The sequence below is a fragment of the Pipistrellus kuhlii genome, unplaced genomic scaffold, assembly GCF_014108245.1.
Source record: "Pipistrellus kuhlii isolate mPipKuh1 unplaced genomic scaffold, mPipKuh1.p scaffold_m20_p_10, whole genome shotgun sequence".
Lineage (NCBI taxonomy): Eukaryota > Metazoa > Chordata > Mammalia > Chiroptera > Vespertilionidae > Pipistrellus > Pipistrellus kuhlii.
The window spans coordinates 3,591,384-3,611,256 of NW_023425405.1; the positions used below are offsets into that span (position 1 = coordinate 3,591,384).

Consider the following 19,873-nt stretch of genomic DNA (forward strand, 5'->3'; position numbering starts at 1 on the left):
TATTGTGTTTATAATTCTATTTGAACTATAATTAAATAATGTCAAGCTTACAACTGTAACAAAATAGTATCTGCTGTTTGAATAAAACACAGGCCAAATTCTATGCACTTAATTAGGCCAAGCTTGCACTGACCTCAGTAGGAATCTGGCTGAGGATCTCTTTTAATTACCCCTACCTTAAAATATGTAAAATTTTTCACATTGTTTTCCTCACTCAAGAAACAATGCATGGACAGCTAAACTAATAAAATGTTTAAATAGATACAAATCAAACGTGAAGGGTTTAAACAGTTGTTTTCATCCTGTAAGTCAGCTGAGAAAAAGCATGCATACTGTAGTTCTAAATTATGTCCGTAGAGCATTTCAAAACCAGTGAATTAGTTCTCCTTTAAAAAAAAATTGAGCTCATAAATGTTAACCTCAGAAGTGCCTCAAATTCTCCCTTTGAAATAAACTTGAACTGACAATAGCCAGATGATGTAAAATTGAAACTGAAATTCTATCCTTGGCCCATCCCATGTTCTTCCCCATAGGTATTAAAGGAATCATAGTGTTTCGTTGTATGTGAACTGCATTATTTAGACAAATGGGGCATATAAATTTCTTACTGCCAGGAGAAAGCAATTACCAGTGTGGAGAAGATAGCTGGCAGTAAATAAACAGAACTATGCTAGATAGTGAATGAGTTTAAACATATATTTAGAATGACTGGGCTTATAGAAAACAGACCTTTATATTTATCCTATGCCTTCATTCGAGTTCCTTAATAGAAAGGCCAATTATATCACCAAGGCATTTTATATGTTATTTTAGCATAAATAAATAAATAAATCGTAATAAGCTATACTGTACAACCAAAACTAAAATGGGAACTGGTTGCACTGAGAAAAACAAACAAATAGTATTTTGAAAATGTGGAATACCTATGATTGCTAGGTAAGAATACTGGCCCCCTTTGTGAAGCCCTCACGTTATATCAGGGTGCCCTGTGAGCTGGAAGTTATCCTTGTTTGCAGATAAGAAAAATCAGTTCACCTGGTGCTAAGAAACTTCACTGTCCCTGGATGTGAACTCACATCTATCTGGTCCCAAAGGCCGGGGCACTCTTGTGCATGTGCCACCTCCCCAGTGCCTTCTTTTTTATTTTGAAAAGGCTGTGCCATTGAGAGTCTTTGAAGTGGTTCTGGAGAGAATCAGGAAGGAACTTTATGACGGAAGAGGCTTCTTATTAAGTCATCTTGTCTAAGCCTAACACTAAGCCCAATGCGAAGGCATAGAGAGGGAAGGATCTTATAGTCAGTTTAACTCTAAAGGTTCCTTCAAGGGGAAATAATAGCTCTTATCCTCACACCACATGTATCAGTAGACCTGCCCTCTGGAACTCAGATGGAGAAGAATTAAGGAGTGGCTAAGCTGTAGTGCACCTGAAATTAGCAATTATTATCTTATTATCATTACAGAATTCAAGTGCAGTGTATTAAAATCTATTAGATAAAATTATTTTTTGAGGAAATTCTCTAAATGTTGTTTAGTCAGGCTTGGATCTTTTTTTAGACTCCAGCAATAACTTTAAGGAGCTACAGACTCAAAGCCCCAACGGAAAAAAAAGAATTTTGTCTTAAGGCACTTAGAAAATAGGAAAATAAATAAAATTAAAATGATGAGAAATTGAACTCTTCATGACTTGAGGAATTACAAATGAAAAGTACATTTATTTTTTTTATTTATTTTTTATTTTTTAAATAAGTTTTTATTGTTCATATTATTACAAATGTTCCTTTCGCCCCCCCCCCCACCACCATTGCTCTTCTCCACCAGGTTCCCACCCCACCCTCTGCCCTTCCCCCTCTCCCCATTGTCCTCATCCATAGGTGCACAGTTTATGTTCAGTCTCTTCCCATGCCCCCCTCTCCCCTTTTCCCCAAGAATCGTCAGTTTACTCCCCTTCCATACCTCTGATTCTATTATATTCAACAGTTAATACTGTTCATCAGATTTTTTTAATTTCCTTGGTTTTTAGATTCACTTGTTGATAGTTATGTATTTGTTGTTCATAATTTTTATCTTTGTTTACTTTCTCTTCTGAAAGAACCCCCTTCAGCAATTCATATAATTCTGGTTTGGCGGTGATGAACTCCTTTAGCTTTTTTTTATTAGTGAAGTTCTTTATCTGGCCTTCGATTCTGAGTGATAGCTTTGCTGGGTAGATTATTTTTGGCTGTAGGTTCTTGCTATTCATCACCTTGAATATTTCTTGCCATTCCCTTCTGGCCTGTATGGTTTCTGTTGAGAAGTCAGCTGACAATCGTATAGGTGCTCCTTTATAGGTTACTACCTTCTTTGCTCTTGCTTCTTTTAATATTCTCTCTTTGTCTTTTGCTCTTGGAATTTTAATAATGATGTGTCTTGGTGTGGTCCTCTTTGGATTCCTTTTGTTTGGAGTTCTGTGCGCTTCCTGGACTTATAAGTCTAATTCTTTCACCAGGTGGGGGAAGTTTTCTGTCACTATTTCTTTCAGTATGTTTTCGATATCTTGCTCTCTCTCATCTTCTGGGACCCCCATAATTCTGATGTTGGTTCGCTTGAAGTTGTCCCAGAGGTTTCTTACATTATCTTCAATTTTCTGGATTCTCTTGCCTTCTAGCTTCTGTGGAGGAGTGTCTTCTGGCTCTTTATGTTCCAAATCTTTGACTTGATTCTTGTGATCTTCCCTTCTGTTTTTAGGACTCTGTAAAATATTTTTTATTTCAGACAATGTATCCTTTATTTCTTGTTGATCCCTTATCATTTCTTGTTGATTTCTTATCATTTCTTGTTGATCCCTTATCATTTCTTGTTGACTCCTTATTAATTCTAGTTGATCTCTTTTCATGTCCTCATAGGTCTTATCCATCTTTTCTAGGAAATTCTTGAAAAACCTTATAAGCGTAGATTTGAACTCTATATTCAGACGCTTTTTGTCCTCCATTTCTTTAGTTTGTGATCTATTTTGTTGTCGCATTTCGCAGTTACAGATGGGACGGGGTTTCAGGGTGGAGCCTGCAGCTTTGGCTTCCGTCAGCCCCGCCCTATGCGGGTCCTTGAGAGAAAGGTGCCCTCGATTTTCGCCTGATGCCAAACAGTCTATGCTCTCCCCCAATGAGCCCGGTATTGGGGTTCAGTTCAGTTGGAAGTGGAGTTGGAGGTGGCGTTCACAGCAGTCTGGAGCCCCAGTCTCCTTCCCGTCAGGGCAATCCCGCAGCACAGCCGACCGTCCCTTCTCTGCGCGCAATGTGCGCCCTGCCGGGACCTCCTTTTGCCGATCCCCGGGGTTCCGCCTTATAGCCCGGCTCCCTATGGCTGAGCCTGAGTCCCCGGGGTCTGGCCTAGAACTGGGGTTCAGAGCAGTCGGGGGCCCAGCACAGTCGGATTTTTATCTCCTTTCCACTAGGGAACGCCTGCCAGGCACTCCGCCTCCCCCTCCTCTCTGGCTCCGTCCTCTCCGCGCGCGTCTCTGTACCTTGGGCTTTTCCAGCTCCTCCGCGCCTCCTTCTGGTTTTCTCCTTGCTTCTCACTGTAGAATTTCCAGTCAGTCAACTTTCCTGTAGTTCTGGGTAATGTCTGTTTTATATTTTATTGAAATTGTTGTGTGCGGCTGTGGCTAGGTGTTCACCTGGGCGCAACCATCTTGGATCTCCCCTGAAAAGTACATTTAATGAACTCCCTGTTTCCGGAAGTAACTTTAAAAATATACCTAAAAATAAAGAATAACATTAAAACAGCCTCACTACCCAGAATTAATAATAAATAAAAATAACAAATAAAATTTTTGTCATGTCCACCTTGTTTACTGAAAAGAAATAAGACAATATAAAGCCATAGCCCCCATGTGACCACCAATCACCATTCACTTCCCTTGGCAGCAGGTTGGTGTGTTTAGTTTGTTTTTGTACATTTCTACAATAAATACTCATAAATGATATGTAAAATTGTTTTGTGTGCATTTTAAAATTTAATTAAATTCGACCACATTCTTTTTTTTTAATTTTATTGATTTTTTACAGAGAGGAATAGAGAGCTAGAAACATCACATCGATGAGAGAAACATCAATCAGCTGCTTCCTTGCACAACCCCCCAAGGGATGTGCCCACAACCAAGGTACAAGCCCTTGACTAGAATTGAACCTAGGACCCTTGAGTCCGCAGGCCGAAGCTCTATCCACTGAGCCAAACTGGTTTTGGCAAATTCGATCACATTCTACAATGTATTTCTCCATAGTGTTCCCCCCCCCACACACATATACTCAAAACTCCTTGATATTTGTCCACATTAAGATATACAAAGCTTAGCTTAGTCTTTTGCCTAAGCCACTTTTGTCATACGCGTGTACCTCATTGATCTGTCCATCCCACTGTCTGTGGCAGTGCTCCCCAGGATGTCTCTTCAGAAGCCCGTGGGAGTATCTCTAGGAAGAGAGCTGGAGAAGGGCTGGGTTAGAGGGTCAGTCTTTCTCAGTTTTGCCATGGGGTGCCAAACCAAATGCGTATTAGGGGTGTTATGTTTTTCAAATATAACATCACTAAGAAGAATTCTATAAAACTCCTTTTAAAAATTATCCTGTTAACCAGGAGTTGCAGATTAAGGCCTGCAAGCCAAATCTGGATTCTCGCCTGTTTTTGAAGTAAAGTTTTATTGGAACATAGTCTTACTCTCAGTTATGTATTGTTCATGGCTGTGTTCATGCTACAGTGTCAGATCTGAGTAGCTGCAAAACAGACCATCTGGCTTGCAAAGTCCAAAGTATTTACTCTCTGGCTTTTTAAAGAAAAAAATTTGCTGATCCCTGTAATACTAGTGTTACCTACTATCACTCTTTTTAATTCTTTTTTATTTTGCTTATTATATTACCTAATATTAAGCAACATAAAACAAGATGATTTCAGAAAGTGATAGAAACAATGGAAAATGGTGAGTGGGGTGACACTGTTAGGTAGGGTGGGTGGTAGAGAGAGTCTGAAAAGATGCCATATGAGCTGAGACCCAGGAAATGAAGAAAGCAAGGTTCAGAGAAGTTAAACACTTTGTACAAAGGGTCACAAGTTGAATAACTCTCCAACTATAGGGCTCTTTCCTCACCTGTCTTCTTATAGTCTTATAAACACAACACAACGCAGATAAGTAAGTGTAGCAGAGAAGCATAAGCAAAATGGTTTAGTTCTCCAGGACTTGGCAGGCCAGAGACTGGGCTCTGATGTGCTGAAATTTGGCATCAGTGCTGATGACTGGATTTGAATCATAGTCCTGTAACTGCTTTTGGCTGAATCACTTACATTTTCAGACTTCATTGTGTTTGGTGGGGTGGTCTGGGAGGGGCTGGGGCTGTAAACTGAGGAGGGTGTTTGGATGACCTCCATGGCTCTGCTGGCTCTCACTCTGTGATTTTAGGAGGTGGCATTTGATCTGGGCTTTGGAAGGTGGGGTGGTTTTGACAGGCTGCCTTGAAAATGAAGGGAAAAGGTATACCAGGTGGTGAGAACAGGTTGAGCAAAAATATAGAGGCTAGTAACTGGAGAAAGAATTCCGGGAATGGGGGGTAATACCTAGTATGACAAGGCTACCGTTTGAATCCTGTAGAAGACAGGAGAGGCAGAGGGGTGTGGTGCTGAGCTAGGGAGGACCTGAGAGTTAAGCTCGGGAGCTGGGGAAATGTCCCCTGGAATTACTGAACTGGAAACATCCGGTGTCATTTTTGAGCATCCCTGTTCAGTGACTGGCTTCTCTCTGTATGAATAGTTCCAGTGACGGAGGCTTCTCTAGACCATTTGTCCATTTTCAGATAGCTCTCAGCATAAGAAAATTCTTCTTCCATTAAACCAAAGCTTATGGTTCTAGCTGGACCTTTTCCAAGGTGTAGATAGTGGAAGGCCATTGGAAGATTTTAAAGGGTAGAGGAACAAGTTCAGGGTCAGGGCTATATAACCTGAAGTGGTCCTATGGCAGCCCACATATAATATGTACCCCAAAGGAAGAAACTTTAAAAAGCATCTATGATGGGTCAGTTAGTAACCCAGGGTCTATTGCTAAGAAAGATCCTGCTCTCTCACTTGTCCCAGGCTCAGGGGAGGATGGAGCAATAGACCATGGTGACCAGGACTTGGGGAGTTTGGGGCAGGAGCACTTAACCTGGCAGATGGAGGTCAAAGGGCAGGTAAGGGTTCATGATGTTGAGGACCTGGCCAGATGGATCAAGGAGGCAGAAGAGAGAGTGCCCAGGCGGAGAGAGTATGGGTAGAAACACCAGTGAATGCGGCCTGTTTAAGGAACTGAAAGCTCTTCTGTGGTGGGAGTGTGGTGTGTAGATAGTAAAGTGGCTACACGTGAGGCTGGTGCAATAGGCAAGGTCTTATCATAAGGGGCTGTGTTTGCCAGGCTAAGCATTTTATATCCTGAATTTGTTGAGAAGCCAGTGTTCTTATATGTAGTCTTTTCTTCCCAGTTTATAGAATGTACATATACTCTTTTAAAAATACTAGAACATATGGAAAATATGAAGGAAGAAATAAAACTCACCTTTAATCTCACTAACTAGAAATAAGCCCTGTTAAAACATGTGGCTCATTTCTTACCAAGTGTGTTTCTATATATAGATAAAGAAGGCGCCGAAACCGGTTTGGCACAGTGGATAGAGCATCGGTCTGCGGACTTAAGGGTCCCAGGTTTGATTCCGGTCAAGGGCATGTACATTGGTTGTGGGCACATCCCCAGTGGGGGTTGTGCAGGAAGCAGCTGGTCGATGTTTCTCTCTCATCGATGTTTCTAGTTCTCTATCCCTCTCCCTTACTCTCTATAAAAAAATCAATAAAATATATTAAAAAAAAAAAAAGGAAAGCATTACCTTATTGCAAAATATAGTCTACATCCTGCTTTTTCTAATGTAACTTTGTATGTCAGTATTTCCCAGGCCATGCCATTAAAACTTATTTGAGAATTTAATTACTAAGGACTACATATAATGGCCCAAAAGATGACTATGTCTTATACTTAAATGCCTCATAATGGAATAAAATTTAAGTTGCTAGCATTGTCCACTATCTATAGTAATAAAAGCGTAATATGCTAATTAGTCAGGACATCCTTCCAGACAAAGCGGGGGCTGGGAGGGAAGCCTGGGTCCCGGATGCTGGCGGCTGAGGAGCCCGGGGCCGGGGGCCAGAGGGAAGCTGGTGCTGGCAGCCTGGGGAAGGAAGGCCTGCTCTTGCACGAATTTCGTGCACTGGGGCTCTAGTTATAAATAATGTTGTGATAAGCAGCCTTATTTTTAACTTGTATTCCCATGTGCCTGTTTCCTTGGGGTAAGTCCAGCCATACCCGTGGTTGCCTTTTAAGCAGGGACATGATGGACTCCATTGTATGTTTGAAAAGCGTTATGACACCAATGTGCAGGGTGGATTGGAAAGCGGTGACCCAGACAAGCAGAACAATTTAGGCTGAGTATGAGGATATAACCTAAGGCAGAGGTTGGCAAACTCTCAAGCCACATAAGGCTCTTTGGCCCCTTGAGTGTGGCTCTTCCACAAAACACCACGGCCTGGGCGAGTCTGTTTTGAAGAAGTGGCGTTAGAAGAAGTTTAAGTTTAAAAAAATTGGCTCTCAAAAGAAATTTCAGTTGTTGTACTGTTGATATTTGGCTCTGTTGACTAATGAGTTTGCCGACCACTGACCTAAGGTATTAGCATCAAGGCCCAAGAAAAGAGGAGATGCTAATGATTCTGACATTGTGTTGGCTTGTTTATTGTTTGTATGCATAACAGCTTTCTGTGAACCTGTTGGCAGTTTTTACATATTAATTTGGGGGTTTCGGGACCTCTAAGGTGACTGTAGTGGGTACGGTGAGGAGGGCAACAGGAGCTAATGGTTCTATTCTTCATGGTAGGAAATACCAAGGGGAAGAGCAGCTTTGAAGGGTTGGTTTGGGGAGGAGGAATTTATGAGCCTGATATTAGGTGTATCAGGTAAAATTGTCAGGGAGATCATTTGTAAACTGACCTAATGTAATCACTTAGGAGAGAGGATGTGAGGATGGGAGAGCCCTCCCCACAAAGATGGTTGTTTTGGACTCTGGACACAAGAGTAGTCCTAGCGATTAGGGAGTTCATGAGAAGAGCACTTGGGACACAGCGGGGAGACTACTTACTCTGAGTAGCAGACAAGCGGGAAGTGGAGGGAGCTGGGAGACGGTCAGAAGAAAGCCAGAGGAGAATGGTGCTGAGGAAGCCAAGAGAGACAAGTTTCAGGGAAAAAGCCATCAAGCTGTCACATGTTGCAGAGGCCAAGCAGGAGGAGTACGGGAGGGTGTCCATGGGAGCAATTTAGTCACCTCTCATGTGGGATGAGCAGGTTCAGAGGAGTTGTGGCAGGAAGCCAGGTTATAGCTACGTGGTGAGGAGTAAAGAGAGCTGGGAGGAGTGCTCATGGATTTTCTAAGTAAGAGAGCTTGGGAAGGGCGAGACAGGACAAGGCGATAGCTGGAGTGAGGGGAGGCAGCAGCAAGATCACTTTTTCTTCTTGTTCATATTAAACAAGCAAAGCTAGATTTCCAAGTTGTCATGTGACTTCAATTATCTCTCCAACATTTGCTGTTTGCCATGATGAAAGTGCTTCTATAGATGATTTTTTTTTTTTACATGAAAAAACTTCCAATGAAAGCACTACTGTCCAGACTCCTCCGACCTTACTTCAGGTTCTGTTTCCGAAAGCTGAGGCGCCCATGTTGGTTCATACAGTCTCATTGGATTTTAATAAGACTCCTCTCAATTTTTAAGCTTCAGCATACTGATATTTGGAATTGTAGTTTTAAAATTGCAGAATATGACTTATGTCCTTGAAGTTTGACCTGATGTATTGGTACAAAAAATTGTAAATGTTTAGATGTTACAGTTTAGAGAATATTTTTATTGTATTGCCAAATGAATGATGGAGAGCTTTAATCCTAGCAAGCTCTAATTAGAAAGAGAAAACAATCAAAGGGTGATGTCAGCCAGAATCAAAGTGAACCAGAACAAGAAATATAGAACATCAACAATGTGTGATAGTCTTATTCATTTCCTTACTAGCAATAAGAACATAGCATGCTGTCTCTAGGGGCTTCAGATAGTCTTATTGAAGGTATAATCATTTGATAGGTATTTTTCATTGGAAGTGTAATGCTCTTTGGGGCTGCAGAAAATTATTTTTAGAGATATGCTAAATTTTCTTGGCTTAAAAAACACACAATATGGCAAATGTTTCCAATGTAAGAAGTGCATAGACAATGCACTGTACCCACTGGTTTTTTGCTTATGGGTGAACTAGCCTATTTGTGAGTATTCTCTCAGCACAGTTGCTTTAACAATGTTGATGTCAAAAAGTTATCACTTTTTTTTTTACAGGTCATTGTGTTATAATAAAATAGTTATTCACGTAGGAGATAAAACAGGATATATATATATATATATATATATATATACACACACACACACACACACACACACACACATTTATATATTTCTTTATTAAAAAAAGGGTTACTTCCCCCATAAGATGAGATTTACCTTTCTTTAAGATAAAGATTTTACTCTGAAACCTTTGTCCTTTCTCATTTCTCTTTGTTTTCCAGTGAGGTTTAATATACTATTTTTAATTCTCATTGGACCTTTCTCCCGGCCATTCCACCCAGAACCTTTAGACCAGTGCTTTAATTATTCTTTCACCATTCTTGTCAGCTCTTACCCTTGACTTTTCATTAAATCTAAATCAGTGTGCCTATTTTCAGCCCAACCCATCAGTCATCTTTGCTACTGATCCTGGGCAGCTTGCAGCTAACACTTGACAATCATGCCCATTGTACCCTCTATAAATTTATTGTGTACAATTTTTTAGGTCCTCAAGATAGACTTAGGAATGCTTGAGTATTTCCTTAAGCAGTGCTCCCCTTTGTGACTATTCTGCCCCCATCTTTCAACTTTCTCCCTGCCACCTGTTCCCTCAGTCTCAGGAAATGATCATGACTTTTGTTTTATTGAGGTAGGACTGCTGAACATCCACTCCCTTTACTACCACTCCCTGTCACTACTTACATATTTTCTCAGTCCGTATCATCTTCATTATTTTCCTACCTTTTCTCCTTTGTCACCAGGCCGCTCCACTCGAAAGAGTAGTGCCTGCTTGCTTCCCCTTCTGTTCTCCAGCTTCCATACAAACTTCTCTTAACAGGTTTATATGTTAACACCTGAGAGATAGTTTTCACCCTTCACTTTATTGGATCCCTCTGGTATTTCAGCATTACTGAGCACTACCTCTAAGCATCTTCCTCAGTTTTTATGAAACCCTCACTCTTGAATGTTCTCCCATTTTAGAGTCTCACAAATTCAAAGTTGTCATTTTCCCAAAATAACAGGAAAAAATTTAAGCACTTAATGCTTTACAAAATAATAATGAGTGTGAATGCATATAATGCAGTATTAACTACACTTCTAAAAATTATATTATACATTTATATTACATAAATATATTACAATTCAGTGTTGGTTATACTTTTAAAAATGAGACGGTTATATTGACTATTCCTTGTTTTTTTTTCTTTCCTAGTTAATGAAGGAGTTCCCCTTGCTAAGCATGTTCAACATCCACGAAAACCTTTTAGAGGCCCTTCTGGAGCTACAAGCATATGCTGATGTTCAGGCAGTTTTAGCAAAGTATGATGGTAAGTCCTTGGTTTTTCTTTAAATCTGCTTGAGTATTCCTCTTTGTGATGTATTTAAGTGATTAGATTGGCCTGGCTGGAATGACTCAGTTGGCTGAGCATTGTCCTGTTCACCAAAAGGCTGCTGGTTCAATTCCTGGTCAGGGCACATGCCAGGATTGTAGTTCAATCCCTGGTCAGGGGACATACGGAAGGCAACCGGTTGATGTTTCTCTCTCACATTAGTTTCTCTCTCCTCTCTCTCTCTCTCTCTCTCTCTCTCTCTCTCTCTCTCTCCCTCCCTCCCTCCCTCCCTCCCTCCCTCCCTCCCTCCCTCCCCTTCTCTCTCCCTCCCTCTCTCTTCCTCCCTCTCTCTCTCTCTCTCTCTCTCTCTCTCTCTCTCTCTCTCTCTCTCTCTCTCCGTCCCTCCCTCCCTCCCTCTCTCCCTCCCTCTCTCTCTCCCTCCCTCTCTTTAAGCATGTCCTCAGGGGTATGGATTGAAAAGGATTAGGTTGGAAGGATCATTTCAACTAGCACAGCACTTTGTTAACTATCCTCTTAGAGAGTTTTTGTTAACGGTTTTATGATGGCATTTACAGAACCTCACAATTCAGTGGTTAGTGGGGGCCAGAAATGTTGAGTGTCCTGTGCCACATCCTCTCCTTCCCTCCCAGCAGATTCCCCACACACTCTTCCCGTCAGTGTTCTGCTTTATTTCCTCCATGGCCGGAAAACACTCAGCACCTCTGTGGGCAGCACTTACCCTGCTGGGACAGTGCTGACTGCTGAAGCTCCTGTTATGACCCCCACATTAGATGACTGTGATCACTACCTGTTGGTCATGGTGAGCCCTTGCTACAGCCCTTGTGACAACTCAGTAAATATCGGAAGATAAAGTTATGTCCCCTTCATACCAGGTCTTCTCCTTATTAGCGGAAACCCCCATTTCTTCACACGAGGGACTTTGAAATCCTTTAGCTGTTCTGGTTACCGTCCATGAGCTTATTCCATTTTGTCTGTTATTTTTATTTTTAAAATCTTCATTGTTGAGAATATTACAGATGTCCCCATTTTTCCCCACTGCCCCCTCCACCAAGTTTCTACCTTGCCCCAGGCCTTTACCACCCTGCTGGCCATCTTGTAGTGGCCACACGGGGGCAGGATCTTTGACCACATGGAGGCAGCCATATTGTGTGTTGGGGTGATGATCAATCTGCATATTACTTTTTTAATAGATAGTTTAGAGGCCTGGTGCATGGGTGGGGGCCAGCTGGTTTGCCCTGAAGGGTGTCCTGGATCAGGGTGGGGCTTCCCTTGAGGTGTGGGGTGGCCTGGGCGAGGGGCCTGTGGTGGCTTGCAGCCTGGCCACGCCCCCTGGCCACCCAAGGGGAGGCCCTGGTATCTGGAATGTATTTACCTTCTACAACTGAAACTTTGTAGCCTGGAGCAGAGCCAAGCCCCCTGCTGCTCCATGGCATTTGGTTTTATGTATCTTCTATAATTGAACTTTGTAGCCTTAAGCAGAGGCCTGGGCCGGCCAGGTTAGGTGGAAAGCTTTGCTTCCTCTGTTGCCGGGGCAATCCTATCCTGCTCTCTCCTGCTCTGAGGCTGCCACCATTTTTCTTGGGATTTATCTTCTATAATTGAAACTTTGTATCCTTGAGTGGAGGCCTAGGCTGGCCAGGGTATATGGAAAGCTTGGCTTCCATTGCTAGGGAAACCCGAGCCTTGGAACTGCTTTCTGTGGCTACAGCCATCTTGCTTGGGGTTAATTTGCATACTCGCTCTGATTGGCTTGTGGGTGTGACGTGTGGGTGTGGCTTGAGCGGAGTGGTGCTAATTTGCATATTACTCTTTTATTAGGTAGGGTGATTACATTTTGTACTTTAGAAAATATTCTTTCTTTAGTAAGTATATTTAGTGCATTTAATGAATTATTCAGGTAAAACTTTCCAGCATATCACCAACCATGTAGAGCAAACTATATTTTTGAGGCTTATTTCTAATTTTTAATATATTTTCATTGATATCAGAGAGGAAGGGAGGGGGAGAGAGAGTTGGAAACATTACTGATAAGAGAGAATCATTGTTTGGCTGCCTCCTGCATGTGCCCTGACTGGGAATCAAACCATGACCTCCTGGTTCATAGGTCAACACTCAACCACTGGGCCATACCAGCTGGGCATTTGAGTCTTATTTTTGACACACAATTCTTTATAAGGAATCTCTGAAATAGGTTGTAGTTAGGTCCTATGGTTAGGAAAATAGGCATTATAAGACTGTATTTGGTTTTTGTTGTTGTTAATTCTTGCTCACTGATGGAAACTATAAGCCCTCTGCCAGTGACGGTGTCTCTTGGCCTCTGCACACACCAGCACCCTGGGGGACAAGGTACATGCTACCAAGCATGGAATCACTTTTAGAAAAGGAGAAAAGTGTTTGTGGTACACTTTATAGTAAGCAAACTAAAGACTGGCCTTCACATCAGCTCACTTGTTCTGTTTATATGCTGTATTCTCACTGTGTGGCTGCCTTTGGAAGTCTAAGTCATGAGACTACCTTATAGGCATAATGCTTATACAGTGAGCGTCTTTTTACATCAAAGAATCCCAACCCCATGCATTTGGTTCGGGTGACCATGAATTTTTCCAAATATCACCCTCTAGTGACCTAACAAGTTTCCAGTGTTTTCAACCCATGCCAACCTGTGCTCAACCTGATACATCAATGCTTAAGAAAAAAAAATTTAACCAATAGAGCCTTTGGGATCTCAAATCTCTGAAGTCTCTTTTCATGAACATCTCAGTTCATTAGATAAGTCATCAGCTTTGTATTATAAGACAGATTGTAAAATAAAGAAATGAACTCATTTGGAGCTTTCTGTCATCTCTCTCTATCCCATCGCCTCGCCTCTGTTCCACAACAGCAGAAAGCTGATTTATTAGATTCTGATAACATATGTTCACATTATTTGTTACAACAGCTGTCCCACCCTCTGCTAAAATTTGGCTTGCATGTTGCAAAATTCCTTTGTTGCAAATGGACAAACTTACCATACCAAGGCCCTTGTGTTGAGTTTTGTTTATGTTGTGTACCTGGCAACAGAGATGATGTTCTTATTCATTATTCATGGAAAAAGAGCCTCATTAGTGGCAGACACATACTGTTGCTGAGATGCCTTGTTTGGGGTTGTGAGTTCAACAGTTGTCAATAGACTGCAGATGACCTAATCCCGACTGAATTCTGAAGGTTGTTTTGGTGCGGACTTGGCTCAGACCTGTGTCATTTACAGTAGAAATATAATGAAGTGGCTGCTGAAGTTACTGTTCTTGAGGAGTGAGCTGCAACCACACACGATTATTAAAAACCGGCCTCTTGTTTCTCACACAATCCCATAAAGTGGGCTTTTTCAAGTTTATCCCTGCTGCTTTCCCTGAAGACCCAAAGGAACTCTACCAAGTTGTCCCATTTTCTGGCCCTGTTTGGAGCTTTCGAGGGCTTGGAGTATAGACAGCAAGTAGGGTGCCCTGACAGTGGTTTGGATGCCATCACTCTACCACGTGTCAAACACAAGGCCCGCGGGCCAAATCCGTCCCGCCAGGCCTTGCAATGTGGCCCGCACCACGCTGTCATCACTGCACTCCGCTGCGTTTCCATCACAATGACAGTTTATGACTGTTCAGTAAACCATTCGGCCCACAATTTAGGCTGGATTTTAGATTTTGGCCCCTTCTCTGATTGAGTTCGACACCCCTATGTCTAATCCATGCCACGCTGGACCCAGCATTTTGAATCCCAGACTCTCCACCCCTCTCTGTTGAGCCACATCTGAAACAGCAGGAGTATATGTTATGTTTGCAATTTGGAATGTTCTTTTGGATACCTGTTTCTTGTATGGTTTATGGGTATACCAGTCCTTCTTTATTACTTTTTCTAGGGGGCGGAATGTTTTTAAGTTGTACGTTGGGAAGTGACACAATGAGAGTAGTGCTGCTTTTCTGACCTTTACAAAAAGGATTCAGAAATACTGCAGGAACAGGGTGAGGGTGTGTGGAAGGAAAGGAGAAAGACAACATGTATTCCCTTTGCCTCTTCTTCACCGTTCCCTGGGGGTTGTGTGTGTGTGTTTTGAGTTTTAACAGTGACATTCACAAACTCCTTTTGGAGTGAAGTACTTTGGAAAGCTATGCATCCTAATAGGATTACCAGTTATTTGGTCACACATCTTTGTAATCCTCAGTCTGATTTTGATTTTGCCCTTGAGGTAACTTCTCATGTTATGTTAAGCTCTTCCAGCCATTAGTTTGAAATGCTGTCTTGCTGTCCTCAGGAGTTTTCATATTCTATCGTTTTCAATTTGGGTGGGTCATTTTTATCCGGGTGATTGATCCTGGGGATTTGGAGTGTCCTTTACACAAGGAGTAAACTAACAGCAGCAGCAATAGCTAGCGTTTATTCATTCTTACAATGTGTCAGGGTCAGACATGATTCTAAACCCTACATGGACGAACTCATTTATGCTCAGCATAAGCACATGAAATAGATGTTACTATTAGCTCCCCTTTACAATTGTGGTAACTGATGCCAAGAGAAGTTAAGTAATTTGCTCAAATTAAGGGCCTCATATGAGAAAGTAAAGCCAGGAAGATGATATGTTATGAGAGAAAAGAGATAGACTGAGAACATTCTTTTTCTCAGTAAGAGCTGACTTCTACAAGGAAAGGAAAGCCAGAGTAAAAACTGAGGTGGTCTGACTCCAGGCCCATGGTCTCGGCCATCACACTTCCGCCATCTCTGCTGTTGCCAATATTTTTAAAAATTGTTTTATTAACATAGTTCTTGTTGTTATTAATTAGCTACAATTTATTGAAAAACTATCATGGGCCAAACATGCTGTACACATTACCTTTAACCCTCACAATAACTTTGCAAGGAGGTGGTTATTCCATTTTAGCAGATGCAGAAACTGAGTCTTGTGAGTTGAAGTAATTTTCAAGACCACATTTCTTGAACAATGCAGAACTGGTGGGATCCACATCCAGGTCTCTCTGGCTTTAAGAGCCCACGAGCCTTCCTGAAGTGATTTTTTCTGCCTCTCTCACTCCTCTTATGAAGGCATGGAGTAGGCAGGCTGTAGCATGGTGCAAAATATGGTTGGTGCCAAATTGTCTTTTAAGATACCTTTTTAATCATTCCTTAAGAAAGGTATGTCTGTGTTTGCTTGTCTTTCTGAAACACTCTTCACAATCTGACTTTCCATCTTCAATCAACTTGTGTCTGATTTCTTTAGTCACAAAAGGGATTTGATGTATGGTGTTCATTTAACTTGAGACTTACCATCTTTTTTTTTTCTTCTTTTTTTTCTTCCAGTCATACATTTGTTATAAGGACAGGAATGTTTTTAAAATTATTATCAACCTTGTTTTAAGCCATTATGAACGTTGTTACAAACTTTGGATTCCCTTTATAGGCTACCTCGGTTGAAAGCTTAAATCTCAAAGATTAGGGTGTAATGTGGAAAAGAATTCATGCATTTATTTATTATTATTTGCACATTTCGATTTTAGAAGAATCTCAGAGAACAAGTAAAAATGTGAATGTGAATGCTACAAGCTACCTCTGGGAGCATCTGTTTCTGTCTGTCTCCCTGGGTTACGAAGGCAGTCACTGGTGATGGTGAGATTAAACCCAGCTCCACCCCACTGGCTAAGTGAATTCAGCAAATTACTTAACCTTCCAGGCCTCGGTTTCTTCTTCTGGGAATGAATGGAGGCTTAGAAAGGCGAAGTAACTTTCCCAAGATCACACAGCTGGGAATTTGTTGTGAAAAATAAAGTAGGTAATCCATGTTAAGTGTTTAGAACAGTATGGAGCACAGAGTAAGAGTTCAGCAACTGTTAGCTTTTTAAAAGAGCCAAGATTACCACTTAACTTTTCATTGTTCTCAAACCAATTTTGTTCAAATGGAAAACCATAAATAAAATGATAGTTAAAATAAGAAAATAAGAATCCAGTCTTATGCTCCCCAAAAGGCAGTGTCATGGCCTCCTATTAAAATTAATTTTGGATATAAAAGGACATATCTAAAATAATAAAAGTGTAATATGCTAATTAGGCCAGATGTCCTTCTGGACATCTTTCCAGGACAAAGCACGCTCCAGCAGCCATGGCTGTGAGGGAGGGATTGAGACAGCCGTGGCTGTGAAGGCCTACTCTTGCACAAATTTCATGCATCGGGCCTCTAGTAAACAGATAACTGATAAAACAGAAATCCTTAGTTTTATCTATAAATAATTCCTAAACTTTTGGAAAGGTGACAGAAAAATTCCAGGATTTTAGTTTCTGATCAAATTGTTTCAGCCTTGGGACAATTTGTACCAGTGCAACTACAAATCCAAGCTCTTTTTTTAGATTTACTTCATTAGTGATTGTCCTAAATGTGGGGGCAGAAACTTTTTTGTGAGGGATAGCTGGACTCTGTAGTCACAACTGTTATATGAATGCAGTAACTATATCAAGACCATTTTTACTGATGCCATCAAGCCCATCCTAAATTAGCTTTCTTTTTTTTTAATTTAATAACTTTATTGTTCAGATTATTACAATTGTTTCTCCTTTTTTCCTCCATAGCTCCCCTCCACCCGGTTCCCACCCCACCTTCTGCCGTTACCACATTGTCCTCAACCATAGGTGTACGATTTTAGTCCATTCTCTTCTTGTACCCCCTACACCCTATCCCCCTGATAATTATCAATCCACTCCCTTTCTTTGCCCTAGATTCTATTATATTCACCAGTTTATTATGTTCTTCAGGTTTTTAATTTATTTGATTTTTAGGTTCACTTGTTGATAGATATGTATCTGTTGTTCATAATTTTTACCTTTACTTTTTCTTCTTCCTCTTCTTAAAGAATACCCTTCAGCATTTCATATAATACTGGTTTGGTGGTGATTCATTTCTTTAGCTTTTTCTTGTCTGTAAAGCTCTTTATCTGACCTTCAATTCTGAATGATAGCTTTGCTGGGTAGAGTAACCTTGATTGTAGGTTCTTGCTATCCATTACTTTGATTATTTCTTGCCACTCTCATCTGGCCAACATAGTTTCTGTTGAGAAATCAGTTGAAACAGAAACTATGGGTACCCCCTTGTAGGTAATAACTGTTTTTCTCTTGCTGCTTTTAATATTCTCTCTTTGTCTTTTGCTCTTGGCATTTTAATTATAATGTGTCTTGATGTGGTCCTCTCTGAATTCCTTTTGTTTGGGGTTCTGTGCACTTCCTGGACTTATAAGTCTATTTCTTTCACTAGGTGGGGGGAGTTTTCAATCATTATTTCTTCAAATAGGTTTTCAGTATCTTGCTCTCTTTTCTTCTGGCACCCCCATAATTCTAATGTTGGTTCACTTAAAGTTGCCCCAGAGGCTTCTCACACTATCTTCAACTTTTTGGATTCTTTTTTCTTTTTTCTTTTATGGCTGAGTGTCCTCTGCTTCTTTGTATTTCAAATCTTTGACTTGATTCTTGCTTTCCTCTGGTCTGCTGTAGGGTCTCTGTATAATATTTTTTACTTCACTCAGTGTATGTTTAATTTCTAGTTGGTCATTTTTCAAATCCTTGAGGGTCTTGTTTAAATTTATCGGACTTTTCTAGGAAATCCTTGAAAAACCTTATAACCAGTTCTTGAACTCTATATCCAGGCGTCTGTTCTCCTCCATTTCTTTCATTTGTGACTGTTTCTCTGACTCTGCATTTTTGCTGTTTCCCTGAGTTGGTAGGGTAGCTTTGTGTGCCAGGTTTCCTATATGGCCTGGTGGGTCAGCCTCCCCAGTTACCTGAGGTAGACACTCTTGTTGCTCCCCTTTGTGGACTGTGTGTACAAACTTGCTGTAGTTAAGTCTTGATTGTTGTGGGTATCACTGGGAGGAATTGACCTCCAGGCCAATTAGCTGTGAGTATCAACTGTGTCTACGCCAGGATACCTTCTGTATTAGAGATAGCCTTATAGGACCAGACTTGCAAAATTGCAAAAGCCTCTGCACTCAGCTTGGATGGGGTGAAGTCTCAGGGCTGAGCAGACAGTCTTGGCTTCCTGTCAGCCCTGCCCTTGCACACACGCCTCCAGACCTCTGCCTTGCACGGATCCCCTGAGTTTCTGCCTGACAGTCCAGATTCCCCCTGTAAGAGTGTGAGTTCCCCAGGGGCTCACCCGGAACTGGGATTCAGTGCAGTTAGGAGCTTCCAGCTCCTTCCGCTATGGAAAGTCAGATCTCTCTGTGCATACTCGCGAGTGTGCGCACCCCCAGATCCCTGCCCGCCCTTGCTCCCCCGAGTCTCCTAGTCTCCGTGTGCCTGTCTCTACAGTCCAGACTCCACCCTTATGAGCCTGGTACATGGGTTTTGGCCGGAGCTGGGGTTCAGTGCAGTTGGGGGCTTCCTTTCCCCTCCTGCCAGCTAGGCACTCGGCCGCCCTTCTTCTGTGCATGGGCATCTCCGTACCTGAGTGCTTTGTGGCTCGGCTCCTGTGATCTGTGAGCTTTTCTCTTTCCTTCTAGTTGTAGAATTTCCACTCAGCCAGCTTTCCTGTGGTTTTGGATGATGTTCATTCTGTCTTTTAGTTGTTGTTTTGAAACTGTTGTGCAAGGCAGCAGTTTAGGTGTTTACGTAGGCCACCATTTTTAGTTTTTCTCCTAAATTAGCTTTCTTATTTGCCATCTGGCAATGTGAAAAGGGTATACTTTTAAGAACAGGACATATTGATAATATTGGGGGAAATACTTTCATCTCATAGATTGAAAACAGAAGTTCGAAAGAACACATTAGGGAATCTATACTAATAAAAGGGTAATATGCTAGTTAGACCAGATAGACCAGACATCTACTGGATGTCCTTCTGGACAAAGTCACAGTGGTGGGGCCAAGGCAGAGGCAGTTAGGGGTGATCAAGCTGGCAGGAGAGAGTGATTAGGGGCAAGCAGGGTGGTGGGGGAGACCTGTTGGGGGTGATCAAGCCAGCAGGGAGAGCAGTTAGGAGCAATCAGGCCAGCAGGCAGGTGAGCCTTTAGGAGCCAGCGATCCTGGATTGCAAGAGAGATGTTTCCCAAGTGGTCCTGGATTGGAGAGAGTGCAGTCTGGGCTGAGGGGCTCCCCTGCCCCCGTGCACGAATTTCATGCAC

General features: G+C 41.8%; 1 protein-coding gene across 10 annotated transcripts in view; it reads left to right on the forward strand.

The window, feature by feature from the left end:
* ST7 (suppression of tumorigenicity 7) overlaps positions 1–19,873 on the forward strand; it is a 221,968-nt gene that overhangs the window by 154,919 nt on the left and 47,176 nt on the right. For all 10 annotated transcript variants that reach the window (XM_036425130.2, XM_036425090.2, XM_036425161.2 and 7 more), the window contains one exon: positions 10,607–10,721. In XM_036425130.2, coding sequence (XP_036281023.1) covers positions 10,607–10,721 — 115 coding nt within the window. The remainder of the gene's footprint in view (positions 1–10,606; positions 10,722–19,873) is intronic.